This window comes from Sarcophilus harrisii, chromosome 4, assembly GCF_902635505.1.
Source record: "Sarcophilus harrisii chromosome 4, mSarHar1.11, whole genome shotgun sequence".
Classification (NCBI taxonomy): Eukaryota; Metazoa; Chordata; class Mammalia; order Dasyuromorphia; family Dasyuridae; genus Sarcophilus; species Sarcophilus harrisii.
In genome coordinates, this window is record NC_045429.1 from 57,641,152 (window position 1) to 57,665,928 (window position 24,777).

Below are 24,777 nucleotides of genomic sequence, written 5' to 3' on the forward strand. Positions count from 1 at the left end.
TGCTATATTTATAAAGTGATTTTAAGCTTTACAGTGCCATATAAATGCTGGTTTTAATCACCTTTATTATCAACACAGAGGGAAAAATTATATATAACACAATGTTATATCATGGAAGTACCTGGACTTGAACCTAGCCTTTTTTCTTTTACCCTTCTACTATTTCTACTACTTTATGATGTCTCAATTTTAAGTCCATATTTAAATAGACCTGTACTTTATCCAAATGATCAGTCCAAGGAGATAAATTTATGACTTGGTTCCTGTCATTAACAACAAAATAAAATAACAACAACAACAACAAAGATTTAGTTACTGCTTCTCAGAATGTTTTCAAGTGAATTAAAAGAAATTTCACAATAAATTTCAGGAAGTTCCCTTTTTGCCTTTGTTTAGTGATTTCAGGACTGACAAGACAGCTTCAAAATATAACAATAATTCACTATAAAATATAGTGCTAAAAGCTTTACAAAGTACTTTTCTGACAGTAATTCTATGAGGTGGGTATCACTGTCACTGTTTTATAGATGACAAAATAGATTTGAGGATGCTAATTGTAATTGTGTTCTGAAAAATTTCAGGGCCGACAATTTTTTTCAGGGACAATTTTATAGCCATTACATTGTCTGCTCGAGGGAGAAGTGGAATGGAAGAAAGAAAGGAAGAAAGGAAGAAAGGAAGGAAGGAAGGAAGGAAGCAAGCAAGCAAGAAAGAAAGAAAGCAAGAAAAGAGAGGCAAATAGAAGGTAACTGAAACCTAAAATTGCACAATCATTAAGTGTCGGAAGCTGAATTTGAATTCAAGTCTTCCTAATTCCAAGCCCAGCACTCTATGCACTATGGTGGTGAAATGAGTCAGAGAAGGCTAGTGATGTCCTTTAAATGGGAGTCTTTAGGAGAACCAGTAACAAATGGAAATTACAATGACTATACAATTTTACACAATGATACATAATTAATAGCTCTGCTTGTGATCCATGTGGAACATTTGTAGCTATATAATAATGTTGCCAAATCAGCATAATCAAAGTTCATTAAATTCTCAGAGTATATAGAGTAGCAGTAGATAATATCAAAGACCCAAATAAATAGGAGATATGGCACCTAACTTTGAAGAGTTTGCAACCAACCAGAAGAAACAAATATGCGTGTGTAAGGTATTAACTTTATTAGTACCAATAAATAAGATACACTCTTTACAAATAGAAATTGTTACATTCTTTGTGTTTATACTCCCAACATCTAGCACAATATCTGGTACACAGTAGGTGCTTAATTAAAAAAAAAAACTTGTTGCTTGATTGATTAAAACAATATGGACAAAAAAAAAAAAAAACCATAGTGAGCAATTTCAAATTAAATGCAGAGGCAGCTAGGTGGAACAGTGAATAGAGTTCTGAATCTAGAGGCAAGATTCATCAGGAAGATCTGAATTCAAATCCTGCCTCAAACTCTTACTAGCTGTGTGACTTAATCTCTGAGTTTCCTGGACCATAATAGCATCCACATCCCAAAATTGTTGTCAAGATCAAAGCATTATAGAAATGTTAGCTATTATAGCTATTACAGCTAAGTAGACTTCGTCAATGTATGGTCAGATGATTAAAAGGAAAGAAGATGCTGTTGAAGGAAATAGGACCTAAGTAGGCTTAATGAGGTGATGACTTCTGATTTTATTGATATAGGAAGTTTTCTGGGGAGGAAACTCCTTCCACTAATATAAGTCAATCCCTTCTCTTTAACTAATCTCAGAGGCTTGCCTAGCGCATGAGTCAAACAGTCCAGGAAATATTTAACAAAATAAATAAAAATACAATTTTTTGGTCATTGTTTAGATTTGTATGACATTTGTGACCCCATTTGGAGTTTTCTTGGCAAAGACAATGGAATGAATGGCTATCTTCTTCTCCAGCCATTTTACTAAATGAGGAAATTGCAGCAGAATTAAGTGACTTGTCCAGGATCACACAGCTAGGAAGTGTTTCAGGCCAGATCTGAACTCAGAAGGATGTTTTTCTGACTTCAGACCCTGCATTTTATCCACCTAGCTGCTTCCCCACAGGAAAAAAAAACCCAATAGGATATAGATAATGTTAATATGTGGTTTTGTAAACAAATATGTGGCCAACAGGGTTCCTTATTATGGATTAGTAGCTGGCCTAAAGTACTTAAAGATTAAATGTGTTATCCAAGTCACAAAGCCCTGGTCAGTAGGTGCCAGAGTGGGATGTTTCTACCCCCAAAGATGCCTTTCTAGTTTCTACATCGCATTAGCTCTTTCTAGATAAGGTATCAACCTGCACAGATAGAACTGATTGCTCACCAGGGGCTCCCTATTACCTCTAACATCACAAATAAAATCATCTGTTTGGCATAAAAAGCCCTTCAAAATCTGGATTTTTCCTATTTTTTTAATCCTCTTAAATTTACTTTCCTCCCCATGCTTTAATATCCAGGGACACCTGCTTCCTTGTTGTTTCTCACAGAAAAATAAAAAAACAGGGAGGGCTATGTGGTGAAATGGATAGAGCAGAAAGATCTGAGTTCAAATCTACTCTCACACACTTACTAGTTGTGTGACCCTGGGGGAAATCACTTAGCTCCAATCACCTCCCAAAACAACAACAAAAACCTAAAACCTATTCCCTCTCCCAACTCTACATTTTCACCTGTTGTCTCTCATGCTTAGAAGTTTTCCCTCTCCATTTCTGCTTCTGAGATTCCTTAGCTTCTGTAAAGTCCCAGCTAAAATCCCAGTTTCTATAAGAAACTTTCTCTGTCCCCCTCCATGTTAATGCCTTCCCTCGATTGATTATATCCAGATTATTTCCAACATAGATTTTGTTTGCATGTGGTGTCTTAACTGTGAGCTCCTTAAGAGTATATCCTCAGTTCTTTGCACAGTGCCTGACATATAGTAGGCATTTAATTAATGTTCATTGACATGACTTGACTAGTATGCTGAGGGAGAGAAAGGGAAAGGGTAGGAAGGAGCTGACCAGCAATTTCATCAATATATGGAAAAGCCTCCAAAGTGGTATAAATCAGCAACTCATCTGCCATTTATAGTGTTAGGGGTTAAACTGAGGAACTGAAAGATGACTTGCCCATTGTATAGTATATAAGTAGTGTGTGTGTGTGTGTGTGTGTGTGTGTGTGTAGGATACACACACATTAGGATAATTCATTTTCATGAGTTCCAATCTGACTTCAGATACCAGTTGTATGATCTTGGGCAAATTACTTAACTCTGCTGAACAGCAACAAAAGGATCTGAACCCAGACCTTCCTGACTCCAAGAACTACACTGTGTTTTATCTATTATACATTAGATAATATTTTATAACATATAAAATTTATCAGTTATAAAATTTATGTTAGAAGTTATATAATAGTTTCATCTTTTGAGCAGCAATAATTTTTTTAAATCTTGAAAAGAACAATATTAAAATATATTTCTGAGACTAATTTGGCAAATTTGAAACTAACTGAATAACTTGTTAAGATTTTAGAATCTGACTTCCTCATTTTATAGAGGAAATAACAAATGAAAGATATTGTGACTTACTTAAGGCCATACAAATATTAAATGATAGATTTGTTGTTATCCAATCTTTTTCAGTCAAGTCTGGCTCTTCATAACCTCATTTGAGTTTTTCTTGGTAAAAATGCTATAGTGGTTTGTCATTTCCTTCTCCAGCTCACTTTACAGATGGGGAAACTGAGGCAAACAAGATAAAGTGACTTGCCCGAGGTCATACAGCTAGTAAATGTCTTAGGCCACATTTGAACTCCAGGTTTGGTCCTCTGTGCATCATGGCACTACATAGTTGCCCTAGTAAATAGCAGAAGCACCATTTAAATCCAGATCCTCCTACTCCAGATCCAACATTCTTTCCACCACCCCATAATGCCTCTCTTCAAGCTTTATCAGCTACCATATTAGCAGGAGCCAGACAGGAAAATTACCTACAGAGAAAGAGAAGAGGAAGAAAGAGCAAACAAAGAGGTAAAACCAAAAGAGTAGAAAAAGACACATACCAGAAGTGGATATAGTTAAAAGACTAATTAGAACCAAAAAAAAAAAAAAAATAGCAAAGCAAACTGATCATCCATCTTACCATAATAAAGCACTATTAGAACACATAGCTTGAGAACTCTCCTCCAGCCCCTAAGGCAGGTCTGATATTTCCAGAAAAGTTTCTGCAAAATAATAATAATAAGAAGAAAGACAGGTTTGTATCACTTATTAAGACACTGGTATGGTGGGATTTCCTGGACAAGAGCACAGGCAGATTCTCAGAGGTGGTTTTCAGAGGTAAAATGGGTTCTTCTCCAAAGTTGATGTCTCCCCCCAAAAAAAGATATCTATGCATGTGCTTTATTCTCTAATTACTGTCTCTGTTGATTTGGTACATTTTACAATGTTGTCATAGTGTTTCTGGGCTAGAGTTATTTCAAACGACAAGATCTTAGACCTGTCAATCTCCTCCCTCTATGAAGCCTCAGCTTTGGATGACCCTTGGATCCTGAATGGTAGTCCAGTTGAATACAGGTTCTGACCAAATTTCTTAAAATGAATAGACTTAGAAAGAATGGGTCAAGAGACTGGGCCATATATTTATTTTCAAGGACCAGCCTAATTTAGTAGTAGGCTAAGCTAAAGATGATTTTATTGATGGCGGTTCTCAGGAACCACTTGCCCATCCAGAAAGACTTCAACCTGAGTCAGTAAAGGGAGTGCTCACACCAAAAAAATTACAGATCCTTGCATTATTGACGTAAGAAGTTTAGATTCACACACACACACACACACACACACACACACACACAGACATATACACAGTGCTTCTTATGACTTCAGCAGACCATTTAATCCACATGAGCCTCAGTTTCCACATTTGCAAAATGGCAGTGTGATGAATTAAATGGCCTTGCCAATCCAGCCATATGATCTTGTAATTCAAAGTAAGGCTATCATTAAAAAAATCACAGCATCTAAAATTGGAAGGGCTCTTGGAATCCACTCAGTCCATCCTCTCTCATTTTATAGATGAGGAATCTGGGGCACACAGAGATTAAGTGGCTTGTCCCAAGGTCATCCAATTAGTAAATGACAGAAAAGACTTTGAACTCAGGTGCTCCTGAACTAATGCTCTTTTCATTGTCCTGTGCTGTGATAGGGTTTCTAGGGACATTAACAAAGCATGCAGGCGCTCTCTCTCTCTCTCTCTCTCTCTCTCTCTCTCTGACTCTATCTCTGTCTCTCCTTATATATGTATGTATGTATGTATGTATGTATATAAGCACTAAAATGCTAGTTAGGCTCTCACAATGCTGCCATCTCTAGAAAATGGGGATGGGCCAATTGCTAGAAATAAAAGAAATCCAAATGAAAAGTTCAGCCACAGGAAAACAATTTTTAGCCAGATAACAAGCTCACAGTTTCAAGAGAAATCAAACTCCAATACCTTTTGTATTATCTCAGTCATTTTACATTACTTGGTCATAATATTTATTGTTAAAATACTTATTTCCTAATGATTTTTAGTTGTGTGATAACCTCTCTTTCCAAGGTTCCTGTCCAAGGGCACTTAGATATATTTAGAAAGATGATTAAAAGCCTATTATCATTTCTTTCAATCTCTATACCTTGTCCTAAATATGTCTTATTTAACACCCATGTTTTCATCTCAAGAGGAAATCTGCATGGATGGTTCTTTGCCCATTTACCAACCCCTTCCACCTTGGCATCCATCTCTTGATATGACTATGAAGAAGCTCACCATGGTGATTTCTTAGCTCTTCTTTAGTTCCCTCTGCAGTAGCTCAGTCTTCAAGCTCAGAGTCGATCACCCAGGCTTCTGTCCCTCATCCGAGTGCTGTTCTGATGCCCCAAGAGTGCACCGAGTCCCTCGCAAGACACTTAGTTCCCTTATTGTGGCAGCCCAACCCTACCCCACATCCTGTCTTCCATCTGTCCTTGAAAACCTCCCCACAGGAGAGATGATCAGCTTGATTATTTTTTTTGACAGGACACATCACTTATAATAATGGGGGAACAGAAAATACTAGATAGTAAAAATACACTCAGTATAAAAAATGTATTTTAGATAAATGTCATAATCTCCCCCCACCAAACCTTAACAGAAAAAAAGGAAAGGCAGGTTGAGTACTTAGAATATTCTCTCCTTTCTCTTCCCTTAGTCACCCTCTAGTGGATGTATTCTATGGTGACATGGCCAAAAGGTGGGATGAACAAGAGAAAGTCAGTACTGGTCCTAGGTAACATTGTAACATAGCTCTCTCTCTCTCTCTACCCCCTGCCCTTCCTTCCTTCCCTCTTTCCTTCTTTCTTTCTTTCCCTTCTTTCCTCCCTTCCACCCCTCTGTCCCTCCCTCTCTCCCTCTCCCTCTCCCTTTTCTTCTCCCTCTCTCCTCTCTCTCACTCCTTCCCTCCCTCTTCCCTCTCTCTACATTCCTCTCCTCTCCTTCTCTCTCTCTCTCTCCTTCCTTCCCTCCTTTCCTTTGCCTCTCTCCCTCCCTCCCTCTTCCTTCTCTCTCCTTTCCTCTCCTCTCCCCTCTCTCCCTCCCTCCTTCCCTCCCTCCCTCTCTCTCTCTCTCTCTCTCTCTCTCTCTCTCTCTATATATATATATATATATATATATATATATATATATATATATGAAAAAATGCCTCACAGAGCTGATGTACGGAAGGCATTTTCTAAACTTTTTATCCCAATAAAACTTACAAATTATTATTTAGTTATCACATTAATCAATACATAGAACATGCATAATTTAATCACATTAAGTAATTTAGGGTGATAAGCTTTTTGGTTTTTTGCTTTTCTCTTGTGGCCAAATAATTTGAAAGCTACATAAACAGAAAACCACAGATTTAGTTTCTTTATTTCAATTAACAAATATATATTAAATATTTTTTGCTAGTAATATGTCTTTAAACTTTTTAGAGTATATATACCCATAATAAAAATTTTCAAACCTGTAAAAATAAATCTCAAAAATAAACTGATTTGTTTACTGGTGTTCCTTCTCTTTTGAAGTTTATTGAGTAGAGAAATTACATGCTTTAGGAAAATCATTTTGCCAACTGTGGGATGATAGGTCAAGAGTGAGAATAAGAACAAAGAGAGCTGAGGCAGGGACATCGATTAGGAGGCTATTGGAATAGTCCCAGGGAAAAGTTATAAGGAGCTGAACCATGGTAGGGGCTTTGAGGAGGGAAGACATTAAAAAAAGCTTTTATAGAGGCAGAAATGGCAAGATTTGGCCATTGATGGGATATGTGGGGTGAATGAGTAATTAAGAATTACACTGTTTGCACACCTGGATAACTAGAAGGATGATGATACCCTTAAAAGTAATAGGGTAGTTCTAAGAAGAGGTGAGTTTGGAGGAAAAGATGAGTTCTGTTTTGGACATGTTGAGTTTGAAATGTCCAGTAGGTACTTGTTGTGATTCTGGACTAGGGATCAGGATAGAAATGAAAGTTCTACATATGATCAGAAGTTACATGAAATCTGGTTATATTCCTTAAAAAAATTTTTTTTTGTAAAGTTACCCATGTATATATCCTGTAAATAAAAGGCTATTAAATTAAAAAAAAAATTTTTTTAAGGAAATAAATAATGCCTGTAGTCTGGTATCTCCTTTATGAGGTGATCAAAGTGGTCTCCAGCACCAATTTCCTGTTTCCCCTCCTGGCAGGAATGAAATTTTCTCTTGGAGCATTATGGTGAGAAAAGAAACTAGGGATGTCTATTTCTGCCTATTTAGAAGTCTTATCTCTCAAGTCTTGCCATATAAGGACCCCCTAACTCTCTCTTCTTCCCTGCACATGGGACTTCATCCAGAATACTTGTGCTCTGTACAAATGTAAAACCCATACACAAAGAATTTTATAAAACTCTTTATTATTCAACTGACTTGCAGTATAAAATAGATACATATTATATAAATAAATATTTAAAACATTTATTGTTAAAAATCATATAAAACCTCCACAAAATCCAAAAAGCCCATACACATTATTCAATACAAGTATTTTGCACACATACATACTTATTTATGAACAAAATTTTAAAATGTTAAGAAACATAATCATTCATACTACAACATGAACACAATAAATTCTCCTTCTCCTATATGCCCCCAAAAAGGTTTTGGTTTAGTATAGGCATAATCTACCTAATACCACGAATGAATGCTACAAAAACTCCATGTTAGATAATTACATTACTGATGACAATTCATTCCATAGGAATGATATGGTCAGTCAGCCAAAGGCTGTTACTAATAAAAATAGTTAGTATTTATATAAAACTTTAATGTTTACAAAACACTATTGTTAAAGGCAAGATTTACAGCTTTACAGTGACGCTTGCTCATAAGATGTTATCATAAAATTATATTGGTTGGAACAACCTTCTGTGTGCTTTTACTTTGTTCTGCAGATTCCCAAGTTCATACCAAATTGACTTTTGGTCCAACTACTTGCAAATTGCCCCATTTACCTAGCAGAATATTCCCCAAAATGCATAATATTATGGTGAAAGTATAGCAACACAGAAAACCTCATCTCTCACATAGAAGTTCTAAGGCAATCATTACAGAAATCAAGGTGGTGGTCACTGTTTCAGGTTTTCTGACCATCAATAGGGAATCAGCAACTGAGAAATTTTCTCTGCATATAACAAACATTTTCATATGTCTGTGGACAAATTCCCATTTTACAAAACAGAAAGTTGAGGAATGAGCATCTTTCATAAGACAGTTTCACTTTGCTGTATATTCTTTTACAATATACGTTAGACATTGTTATCTTTTTGCACATAAAATACAATTCAACTTACAAAGATCATATTAAAAAGACAATTGCAAATTACATTCATCTTTGACATAAAATAGAACACACCCAAAATTATCATTTAATTATCCTTAAAATTGTACCTCTATTTGTTTTTCAATGTCAAACATTCAACATCCTAGAACCATATATTTTTTCTCTACATGAAAATGCTAAAACTGCTTATTACTTAACATCTCTGAAGAAATAACAAAGCAAAAGATATACAAGTTTCTTTAAAAAGAGAGAGAGAGAGAGAGATACAAAACCATATATACCATTTATACAGTGAGAGCTGTTTTGACTCTTCATATTGGAAAGAATAGTAAAAAGAGAGCACAATTATAGAAGGGACCTTTCATCAGCATTCTGGAGAAATGAAAAGTTCATAGATGGCACTGGCTTAGCCTTCTGCTGGGGAAAAAACAAGGACTGAAAGTTCTGTAGGGATATAGTTAACACCAGGAAGACAAGTTAATGCCACTCACCACTTTCCTGGGAGTGCCATGCAGATTCTTTTAAACCTATTTGGGGGGGTTGTTCTGTAAGCAGTATTATTGTTGTTGTTCAATCATTTAAGTCATGTCCAACTTTGTAACTCCTTTTGGGTTTTTTGCTGTTTTGGTTTGTTTGTTTGTTTGTTTGTTTTTTCAAAGATACTTTAGGAGCAACTTGTCATTTCTCCAGCTCATTTTACAGATGAAAAAACTGAAGCAAACAGGATTAAGTGACAGTTAGTAAGTGTGTGAGGCCAGATTTGAATTTAGTAAGATTCCTAACTTCATGTCTGGCACTCTATCCACTGTGCTTCCTAGCTGTTCCAAAAAGCACTATTGAGATAGTTTTAATGTTCACAGAATCACAGAACATTCCATATAGCTGATCTCAAATATTTTTAAAAATCACCCAAAAATCTCTAAGCATATTTTGCTAAGTAATAAAATTGTCTCAGATAATGAACCTCCATCCCAATACAGATTGGTCAGTTGGAATTAATATGGTTCTCATGTCAAGTTGTCTCACTTGGAGCATTTGAAATGACAGAATTTATTTTCACTATTTAATTATCAGAATGTCTCTCTATGGGATGGGGAAGGTCTTCTGAACATTTGACAAGGTATAATATTTATTCCTATTTACATGACACCTTACAACTTAAATATCATTACCTCACAATATGTTCACCTATATTCTGCAAGTGTTAGAAACTATCAGGGAATACACCATTTGTGAAGAACCAAAAAAATTCAAAGTTGGGTCTCCACTGAGCTCATGCATGGAGATGTCTAGGAATGTAATTCCAATGCAACAGTTCCTGTTTCTTTTATAAGGGCTTATCAATGGCTCAGGAGTTGGTCAATCTATTATAAGACCACCCATCTTCTTATTTTGAAGCATATGCTAAATGAAGCTGACTCTTCCCACTAGAAAAACAGGTCACTTGTCACTTAGACCTGGCCAACAGAGAATCCTTATGGATACCAGGGTTATGATTTTTAGGCTTGGAAAAACCAGTGATCCAAGGAAGATTTTCCTCTTGAGAAGAGATGTGTCCACTGGCTAGGCACATGGCTGAGAAGTGTAGTTTCCCAGGACATATCGGTAGAAGCATTTTCAGTTTCTGCAAAGACAATAGTAAATCCTTTCAGAACATGAACAAGATCTGAATTTTTCTGTTCTTAATACCTTGTTGTAACCAGACCAAAGTCATAATTTACATGTGCATTTTTCTCCACCCAGCCAACCCAAATGCTTTCTAATAAAATATCTGTAGAGGCAACTATTTGTGAACATGAAATGCTTTGGTGCTAAAGATCCGCAAAGATGCGGACCGTGTCTTAGTCAAGTTTTTATCTCCCCATACCCAATACAAGGCTTTTTGTACACAGTGGGTATGAAATGAATGTTAACTGAATTGAAATAAAATTGTTCATTGGTAAATCCAATTCACCAAACCCTTAGAATATCCCTATACCTATTCCCATTGAAAAGGGAGTATTTGGACACCAATAGCCAAGTTGCCTCGTCCGAAGTGTTTGATAATGTCCTGTTAGACATAGATGATATGCCTTCAATTTCTTTTGAATGCATAAAAGAATGAAATAGTTTATTAGGTTGCTGTAGTACTGGCTCCCATTCTATGGTTCTATTTGTTCATTACAAATAAGGTATGACAGCCTCAAAATCTGAGGAAATTCTGGTTCAATAGAACTGGTGCCATATGAATAAAGGATGATAACACTGATACCAAATGGATTTTTAATAAAGGTTGATACCTTACCTGATCCTGTTGGACTTAAACTAACTCAGAAGATGCTTGGTATACTCCATCTAAATCAAGACTTTGGCAGCTACTGTAAAACACACAAGAAAAGACAAGGTAAACCACTGTTCTCCAATAGAAAAGGGCGAAAAATATTTGTGTAAAATATTAGCTGATATATTTTATATATTTACAAGAATAAAACTTACCTAGTAGGACTAAATTTCTTTGCTGCAAGGGAAAGAAAAAATCATTAATGTCATGAAATAAACTGATTTTGAATTATTTGCCTTATTTCCTAGTTATACATTTATCCTTTCTGACAATTAAGCTCCCAGCCCTTTTAATAAATTTAATATTGTTTGACTCTTATAAATTTGATATTGTTTTGGAAGATCAATTATTGGTAAGATTTGAATGATCACAAAACAAGGTAATAACACTAATGATAGAGATAGGTACTGGACCTGTGATTTTACTAGTATGAGGAATGCAAATAAGTGCAAAGTCATCATCTAAGCAAGCAGGTCAGCATCTTCCTGGTATTTTAGGGAGCTCCCTGGAGCCCTGAGAGATTAAGTGAATTGCTTGTGATCACATGACCAGTATGTGTCAAAGGTGGGGCTTTCATCTAGGTCTCCCTGACTTCAAAGTCAATTCTATCCACCATATTGCCTCTTGATAAAATAACAAGTAATAATAATAATTCACATTTGTCCAGTGCTTTTAAGGTTAACAACAGTTTTTTCACAACTTCATGAGGCAGGTACTCCTTCCTCCTCTCTCAAATGCAGACCAAATGATTCACTAGCAGAATGCTTTTCCCATTAAAAAAAAAAGTCTTGGGGGGCAGCTAGGTTGTACAATGGATAGAATATCAGTCCTGAAGTCAGGAGGACCTGAGTTCAAATCTGGTCTCAGACACTTAACACTTCCTATCTGTGTGACCTTGGGCAAGTCACTTAACCCCAATTACCTCAGTAAAAGAAAGAAAAAAGTCTTGGGCCTCCTAAACACTGGATTTGAACATAGAAATGTAGGTTTGAATTTTATTTTTGCCACTTAGTAACTATACAACCTTAGTAAAGACAGTTTCCTCATAAGGGGAGGAAGTGAGATTAAAATGATTCTGAATTGCATCAAGTTCTAAATCTATTATCCTGTAATTTCCTCAGATCCCATTTAAACCTGGGACTTTCAAGAAATATACTTCAGAAGTATTACTTTTGACCCTTCTTTTCTATAATTTAACCCTTCTTTTGATATAGATCTGTAATTTTCATTGTAGTAGAAACTTGCTATGGAAATTTTCTCCAGTGATGCATTTCAGAAACTTTTTGGGAACACTTATAGTCTTAGAACTTTCTGAATCACCAAAAGAGAAAATTATTTGCTCAAGTTTATGCAGCTAGTTTTTACTGGGTTAGGACCTGAATCCTAGGCTTGGTAATTTGAAGGGTGACCTTCTCTCCCCTTCTGCCATATTGCCTCTTAACACTGAATCTGTTACTGTTAAGTTAGACTATTATTCCCCAAGGTGCTCCATCTTGGCATTGTCACTTGCTGGGAGAGTCCAGTATCATCCATCCTGCCAGAACTTCCTTTAGTTATCAAAATCCTAGTTTGCATTTATAAAAGGCATTCCTTCATTCACCTATTCTTTTGTGAAAATTATTTCCACAAGTTTATTTTGAGAGTATTTACAAAGAGATGCAGAAAGCGTACTCACCTTTGTTTCGAAGACGTTTTATAAGCCAGAGAAGAAATGATGCTGTCGACAAGAGGAAGGTCCCACTGGTGGCCAGGCCAACGACCATGGAAGTGTTTGACTTCTCAGGTGCTATGGGAATGAGAAAGAAAAGTCTCAATATTCAAAATTCAAATGAAAAAAGATTCTTGTAAGCATATTTAAAGTCCCCTCTCCTTGGTCTTTTCTTCTGTTGATGAAAAGATCATTTACTACACTTGGCATTTTTGTTTCAAGTAATATAAGGGGAAGAGGTCCATTCATCAAAAGACTTGACAAACAATGGATTTTGTCAAAGGTTACTATTGAAAGGTTTTGTTCAAATGCTACTGCTTAGATAGATAGTATCTCTGAGTAACAGGTTTATTAAGTGAGAAAAGAGGGAGTGTCCCATTTCCAGAGCAGAAGCTATGACTGATGAAATGTAGAAGCCCTTTCTCAGAATATTTTTCCACAATTAAGGGCTATGTTAAATTTTAGTTAAAAGTTAGTCAAAATAAATTTAATCTTCTTAATCAAATTCCTGGACTCCCAGCAGGCCTAATCTGCTCCACCATCTGTTTCTGTACAGCTGGGGTTTAAAACAATTCTTAACTCACAGCCTTACCAAAACAAGTAAGGGGCCAGATTTAGACCACTGGCCATGGTTTGCTGACCCATCCTCTAAATAAAAATATATTTTGTCCTATTTTTTTCCATCCCCATGGATTTAAGTTCTACAGTTTATAAATTTATGCAATCTCTCTGGATAAAAATATAACATCTTTGATATCAAAGACTCTTTTTAATCTTGTTTTTTTTAATCTTCTCAGCCCAGTAGCATACCTTGTTTGTGACAAACCATTAACAACTTATTAGGTAAATGAATATGTTATTGAGAAAGATGGACAATCGTAGTCCCTTATAACTTTTCTCAAACGGCCAGATCGCCAGATTTTATACTTTAACCCACACCCTCTTAGTGAACTGACCCTGCTTCCTTACCTTCACAGGAAGGTAGCATCCCAGACCAGCTTCCTGTGGCTTTGCAAGCCAAGGAATGTGAGCCATTGAGTTTCCATCCCTCAGGGCATTCAAAAACACATCTTGTGCCATAGAGGAAATTCCCATCTCCATGACAGGTCATGTTGATCTCCTTAGGGACTTTCAGGATAGGGCATTGTACCACTAGAAATGATATTCAAAGAAAGAGATGCATGAGGTTCAGGCAAGTCTATCGGGAAATATTCAGGCTAGTTAAAATATATGCATATTAATTTCTCTCCAAATTTTCTCTGTTTCTAGGCTAGCTGTCATATTTCTCTAAGATTATTCACAAATCATCTGAGTAAAGTAACCTGTAGTATGAAAGGTAATATATGATTATGAGTGATACCTCTAATCTTAAAATTTACCTGTTTTGAACTAAAGGCCAAAAAACATTTGAATTGATGTTTTCAGCATAAAAGAATTAAGATTGAGATTTTAATTATCTAGATGTTAAATGGCCCCCAAGAGCTGATTGGCCCACCTAAAAATCTAAGTTAATTTTTAATTAAAAGCTTGGTTTATGTTTTAGTTATCAAAGTTATACATTTTTATCTCTTTGAAATATACTATCTCAATTTCACTTTCATAAATAAAAAGAAATATTTTTGAAAAAAAAAACAAAACCTAAGCTCAGTCCTACCTTCACAGGTTGGCATTTGTTGTGTCCATTGCCCCTGGGCTGTACACTCAAGTTGGGGTGATCCTTGCAATGCAAAACCTTCCTCACAGCTGAAGCTACAGATTGATTGGTAAGTGAAGTCTCCAGTAGGGGAATGGGCACATTTCATAAAGCCATTCTGGGGCTGGCTCACAGCATCACATTTCATGGCTGTAACAAACACAAATATATACATGATCTTTTCATATCAGCAATTTTTCTGAGTAGGATCATGAGAGCTAGAGGTGGAAGATGAGGCAGATATTGTTTCACCCATCCAACTCACTTGCCTAATGATTTGTCCAAATTGACATGTATAATAAGTAGCAGAGGGAATATTTGAACCCATATCCTCACTAATGGAAGAACAAGAACAAGAGAAAGAAGAAGCACAAAAAAAGAAAAACAATAACAAGAACAAGAGCAAGAAGAAGAAGAAGAAGAACAAGAAGAACAAGAACAAGAACAAGAACAAGAACAAGAACAAGAACAAGAAAAAGCAAAGTTTCTTGTCGAGGATTTCACAGGAGGAATAAGAGAACAAACATTTATATAGCACCTCTTTTCATTTCATGCCAGGAATTTTAAGCTTTTAGCATCTCCCAACAAGCAAGGGAAAACCGCTGACCCATCTGCATGTGAAAGGAGTGAAATTTGGTCCTACCTTCACAGGTTGGCATTTGCTGTGTCCACTGCCCCTGAGCTGAGCACTCAAGTTGGGATGATCCTTGCAATTCAAAGCCTTTCTCACAGCTGAAGCTACAGATTGACTGGTAAGTGAAGTCTCCAGTAGGGGAATGGGCACATTTCATAAAGCCATTCTGGGGCTGGCTCACAGCATCACATTTCATGACTATGATACAAACAAGTGCACAAAAACACCATTATCATTAGTAGTTTGTGTGATTAATGCAGTTATTGACTGCTCAAGAAATAAAGTCCTATGTAAAAAAACAAAAACAAAAACAAAACTTGGATTTAAAAATAAAACTACCTTCACACACGGGCTCCTCCTTGTCCCATTGTCCTGTTAAGTCACACTGGAGTCTCTTTGATCCTTTCAACATAAATCCTTCCTCACAAGAGAACTCACAACTGGAGCCGCTTTGAAAACTTCCAGAAAGACTAGGAAGGCAATCCATGTAACCTCTCTCTGGTCTGGAAGGTATTTTACACTGTATAGCTAATGAGACACAAATAAAATATTCAGTGTCAAGATTGCAGAACAGTATGGAAGCACTTGCAGTTTGATGAGTGAATGACAAAGGTGAAGAAGCAGCTAATTCTAGGTCATGAATTAGGGTTCGTACTAAGACACTTAGGAGATAGCCCAGTCTAATTCCTTCATTATGTAGGCAGGGAAATCCAGACCCAGAGAGATTCAGTAATTAAGCTCAGGTTGTACATGGAGTTAGTGGTGGAGTCAATTTTCAACTAAAACTTTGTGCTTTCAAATCAGGATTCTTTGGGTACACCATGCTATTTCATCAGGATTTATGGGTAATTAAAGGGGGCTTATAGAACAAAACTTGTTACAAAGTTTAGTACACAGCTTGATGGAGTGTACTAAAAAGCTGTCTGTGGTATTTCGATGCTAAATCAGCATCCTTCTTTCTCATGCCATGGGAGAAGTAATTTTTATTTCTCTTCTCCTCTCCTTCCTTCATCCACTCAACAAGGTTAATTCTGGGCAGGCACAGATGGCAACCTTTCAAAAGTGGGATTTCAGATTCCTCTGATAAGCTGGAAAAGAAGGGCTTTGAATAATCAGAGGGAAACATTAGGGATCTAAAGAGATCCCCAATCTGGAGAGATTAAGAAGAGATGGTGACAGGAGATGAGAGAAGAACTCAGTATGGTATTTCATCAGGCACCAACAAAAACTTTTGTCTACTTTGAAGTTTTGCCAGGTTCTGGTTCTAAAACAAACACTTCTTTCTGACTACCTCTGGTACCCCAAGCACAAACTTGCTAATTCTTACATGACTTCCTAAGTCTCAATGTCTCCATCCTTTTATTGAAGAAGATGTAAATATGCACTTAGGCATTGACACTCATGTCCTTGAGTGTCTGCTCTGTAACTAACATTGTGCTGGAAACATTTCATAAGACTTAAAATCAAGAAGTGGCCAGATCTGAGGCAATTATTTCCATAACATTTCTGCTTCTTCTATGTTTAGCTGACATCATAATTGCTTTTATTGGCACAAATCTATTATATTCTAAACAAGAACCAATCTTTGATTGTGTGCATCTAGGCAATAATGAGTGTAACCTAGGGCACAAGCTTTTTTGAATACACTGCTTCTCAGAGGTGAAGAATAACCATTCAATATTCTGTGCCTACTTGAAGGAAAATTGGTTAGATCAGCCTTAAAACTAGAATCATTTAAATGCTTTAACATATGAATGGGGTCCATATTGCCCCCTGAATCTGATCTCAAAAGTCCAAGTAGGCACATGGCTTCATTATGAGACACGATTTTTAAGGAATGGCATCTCCATTCAGGGAAGAGAAAGTTGTTGAGCCTATTATGTTATAATGTTAAAAGATAAACATTTGGTCTTACCTTCACAGGTTGGGAATTGCTGTGTCCACTGCCCCTGAGCTGTGCACTCAAGCTGGGGAGATCCTTGAAGCTTAAAGCCTTCCTCACAACTGAAACTACAGATGGACTGGTAGGTGAAGTCTCCAATGGGGGAATGGACACAGTTCACAGAACCATTGGGGAGCTGGCTGGGAGCATTACATTTCATGGCTGAAGTATACAGAAAAGCACACACATTCCCATTAGCCATCTGTTTGACTCCTTTATTAATACGTTACAAGAAAACTCCTTTTAAATTATCTCTTGATATTAAGACATCCTACCTTGACACATTGGTTTCTCCATGTCCCACTTCCCAGATGAGTTACAATGAAGCCTCTTGGAACCTGTTAGCTCAAATCCAGAGTCGCAGTCAAACACACAGGTTGTATTCCATGGAAAGATTCCAGGGCTTTGGGAGCAATTCATGGATCCATGAGCAGGACTTGTTAGTGCATCACACTCTACCACTAGAAATTAGAAATGGGACCATGAATTTGACAGACAACAGCATAGTTCTTCTTTATAGGACTTGGACAGTCCTACAAGTCCCTAAAATTAAGAGACTTGAGGAGAGAACACTAAACCTTTCATATGTGACTTCCAGTTTAACAGAGAAAAGCAACTTCTGATTATCTACATTGAGAATTATCTATTAAAAATCTTTGTATTTTGCTAACATTAAGTGAATCTTGATTTTCTCAAGCCCCAAAAAACCATAAGAAAAGGAAATTAATTAATGATAATATAATTAAATTAATTAATTATAATATAATATAATTAGAAAATGTAATATTATAATTAAAATTAAAATTCTCCCTAATACAAAGCAACAAATGTGTGGAAATACTGGCTTTGCTTTTAAGCTAAAGTTTTATATCAGTCTAAACAAAGGTGAAATAGTCTATTCCCAGTATGGAGGAATAGGATGGATAGATAAGAAAGGAGATGACTAGAAAAGAAGCATTGTTTAATTTATGTTGTGGTCCCAAGTATTCTAAGTACCCACAACATTGAGATCATTCCTATTCAAATAGAATATAATACACTCTTCAAAGCCAAAGATCTATCATGTTTTGAATGATCATTTTGAATTATGCTCATGGTTGTTTCTATTAGTGCAGTTCTTGAGTTGACTATAGATATTGGAAGACAGAATCAATCATGTTCTAAAATAACTTAATACAAACTGCTAAAACAAGGATTCTGGGATGAGTTCCAAAACTTTCTATCTTGTAGGAAAGTAAAATACCTTTACAGGTAGGGCTCGGTCCACTCCATTTTCCAGAAGAAGTACATTGCACTGAGTTAGCACTGGTTGGGATGTAGCCTTCTTCACAACTGACAGAGCAGGAAGAATTGAAATACCCCACTGGATGGCTGCACGTCAGGACACCATGCTCAGGATTGGCCTGAGATTCACAGGTCACAACTATGATAGAAAACGAAAACAGCCTTATTCATTAATGTATGAGGGAAAGTGGTGTGATGGAGACTCCACTCCGAAGACATGGAGGAGGATGAGGTGAGATTAAATAATGGAGCAAGTGGATTAATCAGAGTAGGTCTTACCGTGCTCACACTGGGAACCAGTGAATCCTGGATAGCACTGGCAAGTAAAATTGTTGATGGTCTCCACACACTCCCCATGGCCATTGCAGGAGTTGCTGGTACAGGAGGCTAAAACCAAAAGGACACGCTGCTATTACACCTTCACATGAATCATCAGGATGCTTGCTAAAGGACTTTATGGGTCTGTCAGGAGGGCATTTTTCAGATTCATCTTTTCCGAATCTTATTTTTAATATATTTCAGACCAAAATCATATCAGTAGTATTTATTTTTACAATCATAGGACTATTTTGCAAACTGTGGGTACCATATTTCCTCATTGTTTCTGAACATTGATACCCAACAGTCCAGACATATACACATCTCAGCCTTAGTGACATATAACTACAAACACACACACACACACACACACACACACACTCATTTTGATTGTAATAATAATTGCAGTAACAGTTATGATTATTCTGTTAACAATGGCTTGCTTTCATATAGTGCTTTAAGGTTTGCAAAGATTAAATCTAACCTCATTTTTCCAAACCTGAAAAGGTGCTATTATCATCCCCATTTTTCAGATGAAGAAATGAAACATGAGAGAAGTGACTTGTCTAGAGTCACATAGCAAAGAAGTGCCTGAAGCTAAATTTGAACTTGGGTCTTCTTGATAATAGGTCCTAGTATGAAGTGCTACTCCATCCATGGCTATGAATAATTAACTATATTGACTTAAAAGTCACAAGTAGATTTGCATACATATCTCATTCTTTCAAAATAAGAAACTTATAAGGTAGGTGCTTCAGGATCAAATAGAATGATATATATATATATATATATATATATATATATATAGAGAGAGAGAGAGAGAGAGAGAGAGAGAGAGAGAGAGATGTAAAGCACTTTGCAAAGCTTAAAGCAATTTAAATCTATTTTTGATAGCTATTATTCAAGTATTACTGTCCCCCATTCCACCATCATCACTTTGCTAATTCATCATGCATCATACCTGTATAACACAAGGCCAGCTTCTCTTTGGTGCATCTCTCATCATTCCACATGCCTGAATCTTTTTTCCGCTTGATATAGATCTCCACACAGTCTTCATTATTTTGCTTATTGTTGGGTTCATTAGGAGCCCAGTTCATGGCCTCTTTGGTCAGTGGCTTCTGTGTTCCCACCCAGGTCCAGACACCATTGATTTTTCTGATTCCAATCCAGTAGTAACTTGGGGAGAATCTTAGTGTTCTATTTAGGTACTCGATTTCATTCTTGTTTTGAATAGCAACCAGGTCTGTGTACCTCTCCTGACAATATTTCCTGGCCTGTTCATACGTCATATTCACTTCAGAAGATGCATATAACCAAGCATCACTCCTTTCAAACAGAAGAAATGCTAGAAAAGGAAGAGTACAATTTTATGCCATAAGTAAACTGTTCTTCTGACATATCCTTGTTCTAGTTTTATGAATTTGTTGGGAGGTTTTGCCCTTGGCATAATACCCATATACTTGGACAAGTTCATATACTTAAGAAGGTCTGTATTTTTGTCACCCTTCTAAGAGTTGGAATACCATTTGCTCTAATATCACATTTTCCCACAACCAACCAATATTATATAAGGTAACCCTATGCAAAAGGAAGTTTTCAATCCCCTATTAATTAGTGATACCAGTTTTCTCAAACAAATATGATCTTACCATAAATGAGTCCAAGAAGAAATGACAAGACAGTCATCATTTTGGAAACCATTCTTTTCCTCACAATATTAGTGTTGGAATAGTTTTCTGGGGTGGAAAGGACAGAATTTATTTTTTAAATGAAATTGACATTCAAAAATAACTAAGATTTCTAATGTGATTTACATATACAATCCCATTTGCTTCTCATAGCAATGCTCTAAGGGTAAATTCTATTCCCATAGATATTTATGGATGAGGAAACTGAGGCTCCTGGAGGCTTGTCCAGAGACACAGATGATAAATATCTTGAGCAGGGTTCAAACTGAGCATGACTCCAAGCCCAGAAATCCATCCACTATCTCATGCTATCTCATTATCCTTAATATTATAAAATAATTATGCTTCTTGAAAATATAATAAGATGATGACTTTAAAGAACTGTTAAATCATAAGCTTGATAAACACTATATTATAAAATATTCTTCAAAGGTAAAGCCTTAAAGACTTCAACAAGTTAGCAAAAGATGGATTCTGGATTTATATCTAGCAACAGGGAGAAAGTTGGACTTTTATCCAGTCTAAAAATTATACAAATCCACCTGGGTGATATTGGCAGAATGTCTTCTCCATAAAGTCTGGAATCTCAGTTCTATAATGAATTCTGATCATGCTTAGTCAATCAACAATCAATTGTACTTACAGTTCCACGATCTGGTATTCTGCTCTTCTGATTTCGTCAACTACAGCTTCGATGTCTCACACTGTGTTCTCTCACACTCTGGTATTAGTGTCTGCCAAGAACTGCAGCACACCCTGGGTATACGAGTCCTTTTAAAGAGGGCACTTCCTATGGAATTTGATGACATAATGACTGAATAATAGAAGGATGTCGCCAAGTTAGAAAGTGGGGAATTTCCCGAGAAGGAAAGATCCCTGGGAATATCCAGTGTTATAAATCTTTTCCCCAAAGTCTGCCACCCTTCTATCATTCTACTGTCCCTTTGATGTGTTTTATATATTCAATGATTTCCTAACGCCTAATAAATAAGTTCTAAGATTAGAAATAACACACAGCCACTTTTTCCCAACATAGGCTAATATTGACCAGTTTGGAATTGACCAGCTGAAATTTTTAAATCAGCTTCTGTCTCTACCTTGCTAACATAATCCATTTTTCTTTGTCCATCTTATCAATTCAATGGTTTTTAAGGAGCAGTGTCTTTCTGAGAACTCTAACAGGTGCCTATCTAGTGGATACATCCACAGATAAGTTCTGAAGTGGATAATTAAAAATAATACTCTTTTATGACATTTTATAATAAAGTCAAGTACAAAAATATGAAACAGAAGAGAAAATCAAAAGATCCAGACTTTCACAGGAATTATACATCTAAACATACCTATAGGTACTCTCCATTTCTGATTCCTGGTTTTCAACATATTGACACATAGTAACAGCTGGCATTTACTCCACTCTTTATGCTTACAAAGAACTTCAACTGAATCCTCATGAAAACCCAGTAAGGTTGCTACCACAGCTATTACCTTATCTTATAAATAAGGAAACTGAGGCTAGAGAGAGAGATGGCTTGCTCATGGTCACACACTTTTAAGTGTTTGGAAGAAAAAATGGATCCTCGTGAATTCAATTTCTTCTATTATAATATTTGCTTTCTTGAAATGAAAATTTATTGTTTTATATTTTGAATCTTCCCTGATGTTCTTCTGAGTACATGACAATGTTTTGTTTTGTTTTTTTCTTTTCTGTTTTTAATTTTTTTTCTTAAAAAATAAAAATATATAAACAAATAAAAATGCAAAATAAAAAATAAATAGAAGTGGGATTCAAATCCAGGTCCCTACTGGCTGCCAGGTCTTAGGTTAATTCTACTATCCCACCTATCTTTCTTTTTTTTAATTTTATTTTCAGTTTATAGAATTAAACAAGCACTTCCATAACATATAACAATAAAGATGATTACACATGAAATTTCAAATTTGCTATGCACAACTTGCTATTCCTTTCAAATACATACCAAAATTGTTATATAAATTTCTTTCCTCCTCTCCACTATAGAGATGGTTACCATTAAACACAAATATATATATATATGTATATAATACACACACAAATATACACATATGCATGTGTAAAATTATTCAAAACATACTTTTATTTATCAGTTCTTCTCTAGATGCAGAGAGTAATTTTTTTATATGTCCTTTGTAGATCTTTTGGTATTTATAGTAAAAATAACTTATTCTTAAAACAATACTGCTGGTACTGTATACAACGTTCTCTTGGTTCTGCTTAATTTGCTCTTCATGCAAATTGTCTTATAGTAATATAGTATTCCCCCACAATTACTTATCATTTCTTGTTTAATTTGTGCAACCATTTCTCAATTGAGGCATATACCTGTATTTCCCATTTTTTGCCACCATAAACATTTTCTATCTTTCTTATGGATAGATGCCTATCCTTTGCCTTTTGTGGAATCTCTAATCTAGGCAATACAGGGGTTGGGAACTCTGAGAGGGTTATGTTCAGAGCTCATTGATTAAATAAGGAATTGTTTGTCAATGTCTCAGGTGTCTTTCCTGATCTCTGGTCTAGTGACTCTAAAAAAGAAAGCAGTAGATATGGAGTGACTACCTATGTGACCTTTAGCAAATTACTTAATCTCTCTGAGCCTCAGTTTCCTTATCTGTAAAACTCAAAGGGCTGAATAAGATACCCACTGTAGTCTCTTGTAGACCTTAATCTATGATCCCATGAACCTATGTGACCTTCAAAAAATCATTAGCTTCTCTAGTCCTATTGTTCTCATCTATAATATCAGGAAATGAGACCAGCTGGCCTCTGAGGTCTTTTCCAGCTGCAAACTCATGAATGATCCTTTGGAATTTCTTGCAATGAAGTGAAAGACCAAGATTAGGAAATTCATTTTAATTTAGTCTTTTTCAGAGACAAGGAAAGTTCTGGGGACATCTAAAGAAATTTTTCTTCTAAAATTTCTATTCTTTTTGTGCAAGTAGGAAAAGTGGACTAAATATTCTAAGTGTAATTAGTATTGACAACAAATTGGGATTATTCAATCTTAACTACCTGCCCTTAAACCTCTGGCTTCTCTTCCAATGAAATTCCTATCTTATCACTCCTTTCCCCACCCCCCCAAAAAAAAACATATTGGATGTGTTTTAACTCTTTATCTTACTTTTCTGCATGGACAAAGTCTGCTCATGCTCATGGTTGAGAAAAAGAAGTAGAAGATGGGAATGTAAGGTATCAGCTGCATTAGCCACTAGATTACAACAGAGGGTACCAGAGGGTAGCAGGGACTATAAGGAATAGAAAGTAATCTTTGTGGTAGGGAGGAAAGGAAGGAAGTTAAAAGAAAAGGGAATTTTGAGGATAGAATATTCTATACATACAGATCTTGAATGATTCAGGGATTACTTGTATATAGACTTGGGTTTAATGGGATGTTGTTTCCCTATTTGCCATGGTAGATGCTGCTTGAATCTAAAAATCATTTATTCAAAGCTTTGGTTTCAAGGTTTTGCAAAGGTAAATGTCAAAAACTAGTTGGAAAAATAAAATACTATTTTTTTTTAAAAAGAGAGCAACAAAGCTTATGTTTACCCAAGAATAAAAATTTGATCATTAAGTTTAACCAAAATCTAAGGTCAGAAGAGTTCTTGGAACCAGTCTGTCACCTTGGATCAACACACTACCAATGCTAGCTTGAATTAGTAGAAAATCTGGGACAAAATGAATAGCTCCCTTTGACGGTTCAATTTAACTTTAATTCCCAGTTGTTTAGGGATTTCTACTCATTCCTTTGAGAGAAGAAGGTGAAAATGAGCCCACTTTTCTGTTAATAGGAATATTTGGCTTTCTTCAAGCCTCAACCTATGTTACTTCTTAGAAGACGTTTTAGATTTATTTTCCTACTTAAATATTTTATTCCTCAGTGCAATGTAAGTTCCCCGAGGGCAAAAATTCTTTTTCATTTTGTCTCTAGCTCAGAGAAGAACTGAAAGGGAAGAAAGCTCCCTTCCACATAGGGGTAATCAGTAAATATTTGTTTTTATAGAGTAAGAATTGGACTTGCAATTTCATTCACTCAATAGAGAAAACTTCTGTCAATGCAGTTCAGCACCTTCTCCACAACCTATATAGCCCTGAAGTATCTAGAATGTCCTACCTAGGATGTCACAGCCAGAATATTTCATAGGTAGAACTTGGATTCAGGTCTTTTTGATTTTGAGGCTCTGAGCACTATACCAACCTAATCTTTTATTTATGTGTGAAATATGTAAATTTGATCAATCATCATCATCATCATGATGACTCCAGGATCAGCATTCTAA

At 36.0% G+C, this 24,777-nt stretch overlaps 2 protein-coding genes across 3 annotated transcripts in view; both read right to left on the reverse strand.

Moving 5' to 3' along the window:
• The window catches only part of SELL (selectin L), a 33,363-nt gene extending 27,452 nt beyond the window's left edge, over positions 1 to 5,911 (reverse strand). Inside the window, exons 1-2 of the mRNA XM_012547658.3 lie at positions 5,786 to 5,911; positions 4,121 to 4,202 (exon numbers count right to left, since the gene is read on the reverse strand). Coding sequence (XP_012403112.1) covers positions 4,121 to 4,202; positions 5,786 to 5,788 — 85 coding nt within the window. The 5' untranslated portion in view covers positions 5,789 to 5,911. The remainder of the gene's footprint in view (positions 1 to 4,120; positions 4,203 to 5,785) is intronic.
• Positions 5,912 to 8,991: 3,080 nt separating this feature from the next.
• SELE (selectin E) lies at positions 8,992 to 21,192 on the reverse strand. Of its 2 annotated transcripts, XM_031936854.1 has the most exons (15): positions 21,101 to 21,192; positions 20,419 to 20,505; positions 19,728 to 20,114; positions 18,728 to 18,835; positions 18,408 to 18,587; positions 17,440 to 17,625; positions 17,138 to 17,326; positions 15,562 to 15,750; positions 15,232 to 15,420; positions 14,550 to 14,738; positions 13,865 to 14,047; positions 12,863 to 12,973; positions 11,343 to 11,364; positions 11,152 to 11,224; positions 8,992 to 10,491 (listed from the first exon to the last, which is right to left on the reverse strand). In XM_031936854.1, exons 2-14 carry the CDS (start codon positions 20,468 to 20,470, stop codon positions 11,167 to 11,169), a joined length of 2,043 nt encoding a protein of 680 aa, XP_031792714.1. In that variant the 5' UTR covers positions 20,471 to 20,505; positions 21,101 to 21,192; the 3' UTR covers positions 8,992 to 10,491; positions 11,152 to 11,166. The 2 variants fall into 2 exon arrangements, with proteins under 2 accessions (XP_031792714.1, XP_031792715.1); XM_031936855.1 differs by lacking the exon at positions 14,550 to 14,738.
• Between the last annotated feature and the right edge of the window lie 3,585 nt (positions 21,193 to 24,777).